Source organism: Nicotiana attenuata, unplaced genomic scaffold, assembly GCF_001879085.1.
Source record: "Nicotiana attenuata strain UT unplaced genomic scaffold, NIATTr2, whole genome shotgun sequence".
In the NCBI taxonomy this organism is placed as follows: domain Eukaryota; kingdom Viridiplantae; phylum Streptophyta; class Magnoliopsida; order Solanales; family Solanaceae; genus Nicotiana; species Nicotiana attenuata.
In genome coordinates, this window is record NW_017670859.1 from 33,831 (window position 1) to 35,908 (window position 2,078).

At 31.9% G+C, this 2,078-nt stretch overlaps 1 protein-coding gene across 1 annotated transcript; it reads left to right on the plus strand.

Moving 5' to 3' along the window:
• The first annotated feature begins 1,096 nt into the window (after window positions 1–1,096).
• Window positions 1,097–1,658, plus strand: LOC109243962. Its single transcript, XM_019410982.1, has one exon. It carries the CDS (start codon window positions 1,212–1,214, stop codon window positions 1,464–1,466), a length of 255 nt encoding a protein of 84 aa, XP_019266527.1. The 5' UTR covers window positions 1,097–1,211; the 3' UTR covers window positions 1,467–1,658.
• Window positions 1,659–2,078: the final 420 nt, after the last annotated feature.

Sequence of the window (2,078 nt, forward strand, 5' to 3'; positions counted from 1 at the left end):
ACATATTTAATCATTAACGAAAGTTGTATATTTATGTCCAGTATCTTGTATGCTGGTAAAGGATGATTATACTTGCTTACTCCATAGTGCAGTGTTCCGGTCAGTTTATCGTTATTCAATCTGACTGAACGTCTGAAACTGTGAAACAGAACCAAGAATCATTCATATAATTTATCTGATAAGGAGTTTTATAAAAAAAATTAAAAAAATAGTACTTCGCTATTTTGATTTGTATGACACACTTTTCTTTTTAATATGTTAAAAAAGAACGACACATCTGTTACGATCGAAATAATCAAATGTCATGTGAAAGCTAATAAAGCAAATCTTAAACGACGATAAATCAGACATCAAAAGAGATATATACCAAAAGACACACAAATATTTAACGTGGCCAATTGACCTACATCCACAGACAGAGATGCGCAATCCATTATAAAAAAAAAAATACAAAATATCGAGAGATCAAACAACCTCACAAAGAGGCAAACACAAGTGGCAGGCTAGTACCTATCTCACAAATTCTCCCCATAAAAATACTCTCAAATGCCTTATTAAGGCTACATTGTGGATATTACTAAATTAGAAGGATTCTCAATTTATAAAAGCCCAAAATCTTTTTCTTCAAGAAAAAGAACTAGCCAAATACGGAAGATTTTTTTTTCTTTCTAAAACGTAAAATCAATTATGATAAATGTGTTACCCTTCCATCAAGGAAAATCAAATATGTTAAGAATATTAGAAAAAATACCTAACAACATTTCTATATTTAAAAATAATATAATTCTATATTTTTTCTTAATTAGATAAATTATAGCCATACAAATATTCACAAGTTTTAAAATTCTATTTTCCTTTTTTCAAGATTCTATTTTCCTTTGTTGAATCTAAAGAGATTAGTCAAAATGGGTTACTTGGAAATGTCAATAATCATGAGAAGTACCTAAATTAACCTCTTGAAAACACGTGCCACGAGTTGAATTCATAGCTAGCATGGAAATTTCCATGCAACCCTTTTCCTTGAGATGCTTCCTCTCTAAATGTCAATGGTAAAGCCAACTCAAAGAGGTCGGCTAACTCTATATAAATACGTCTGCTGCATGCCCTTTTCTCTCTACATACCTTTCCTTTCACTTCTGATTTATTAAATTCCCTCTCTTTCCAATTCATATATTTTTTCAAGAACCTTCCCACAAAGAAGGAAATAGAAAATGGAGATTGATAGTAACATGTTGATTAAAGTTGGTCTATTTGTTCTAGTTCAAGCTCTAGTTTATTTGATTTTATCTAAGTCGTCCAATATATTTTCTAAGAGCAAAAGATCCTACAGCTTCAGAACTGCTCGTTCCGTCAGCATTCGCCGGATGGCAGCCGCACTCGCCGACTTACCTGCCGGCGGTGAACCATCTCCGACCTCCAATGACTTGAAATCAGTCAAGTCTTCAAATTCTTTTAAGTTATTCTAAGACTCTCTGTAGATTTTTGGGAGCTTTTAGGTATTGTTTATTTAATTTGTTCCATCTTGATGTGAATTTGGGATTTGTTTTTATTCCCTGTAAATAATTACAAGTTGTGTGAAATGCTAAAACTTTGAAAAGTTGCAAGCTACTATGTATTTATTTTATCTTAGTGCTCAAGTGGTTTTATTTTTTGAGGTCGATCTATATCTTTTAAAGCATCAAATTATATGGTCCAGGTATACTACTAAATTAAGGTGATTGCACGAGCTAGCCAATTAACAATATCAGGAATAGCTAATTATTAAATGAGCAACTAAAGAATTATTTTAAACCTGGAAAACACATTCTTGACACAAGAAACTCCCTCCTTCCAACGTTTAATATTTGTAGATGAGGAAAATTGAATAAGATAAACACGCTAATTTACAAATAGGGAGGCAAATTTATAAATACACAAGTTGTTCGAGATGGATGGAGACAAGTTACTACTCCATTTCAAATGTCAAAATATGATTGAACAACTTGCTTTATGATATTTTAGAAAACTTATCGAACTTAAATGTACCATTTAAGAGCTAATGACTGCCTTAATGCGAAAATGACAGCCGCTCTCAAAAT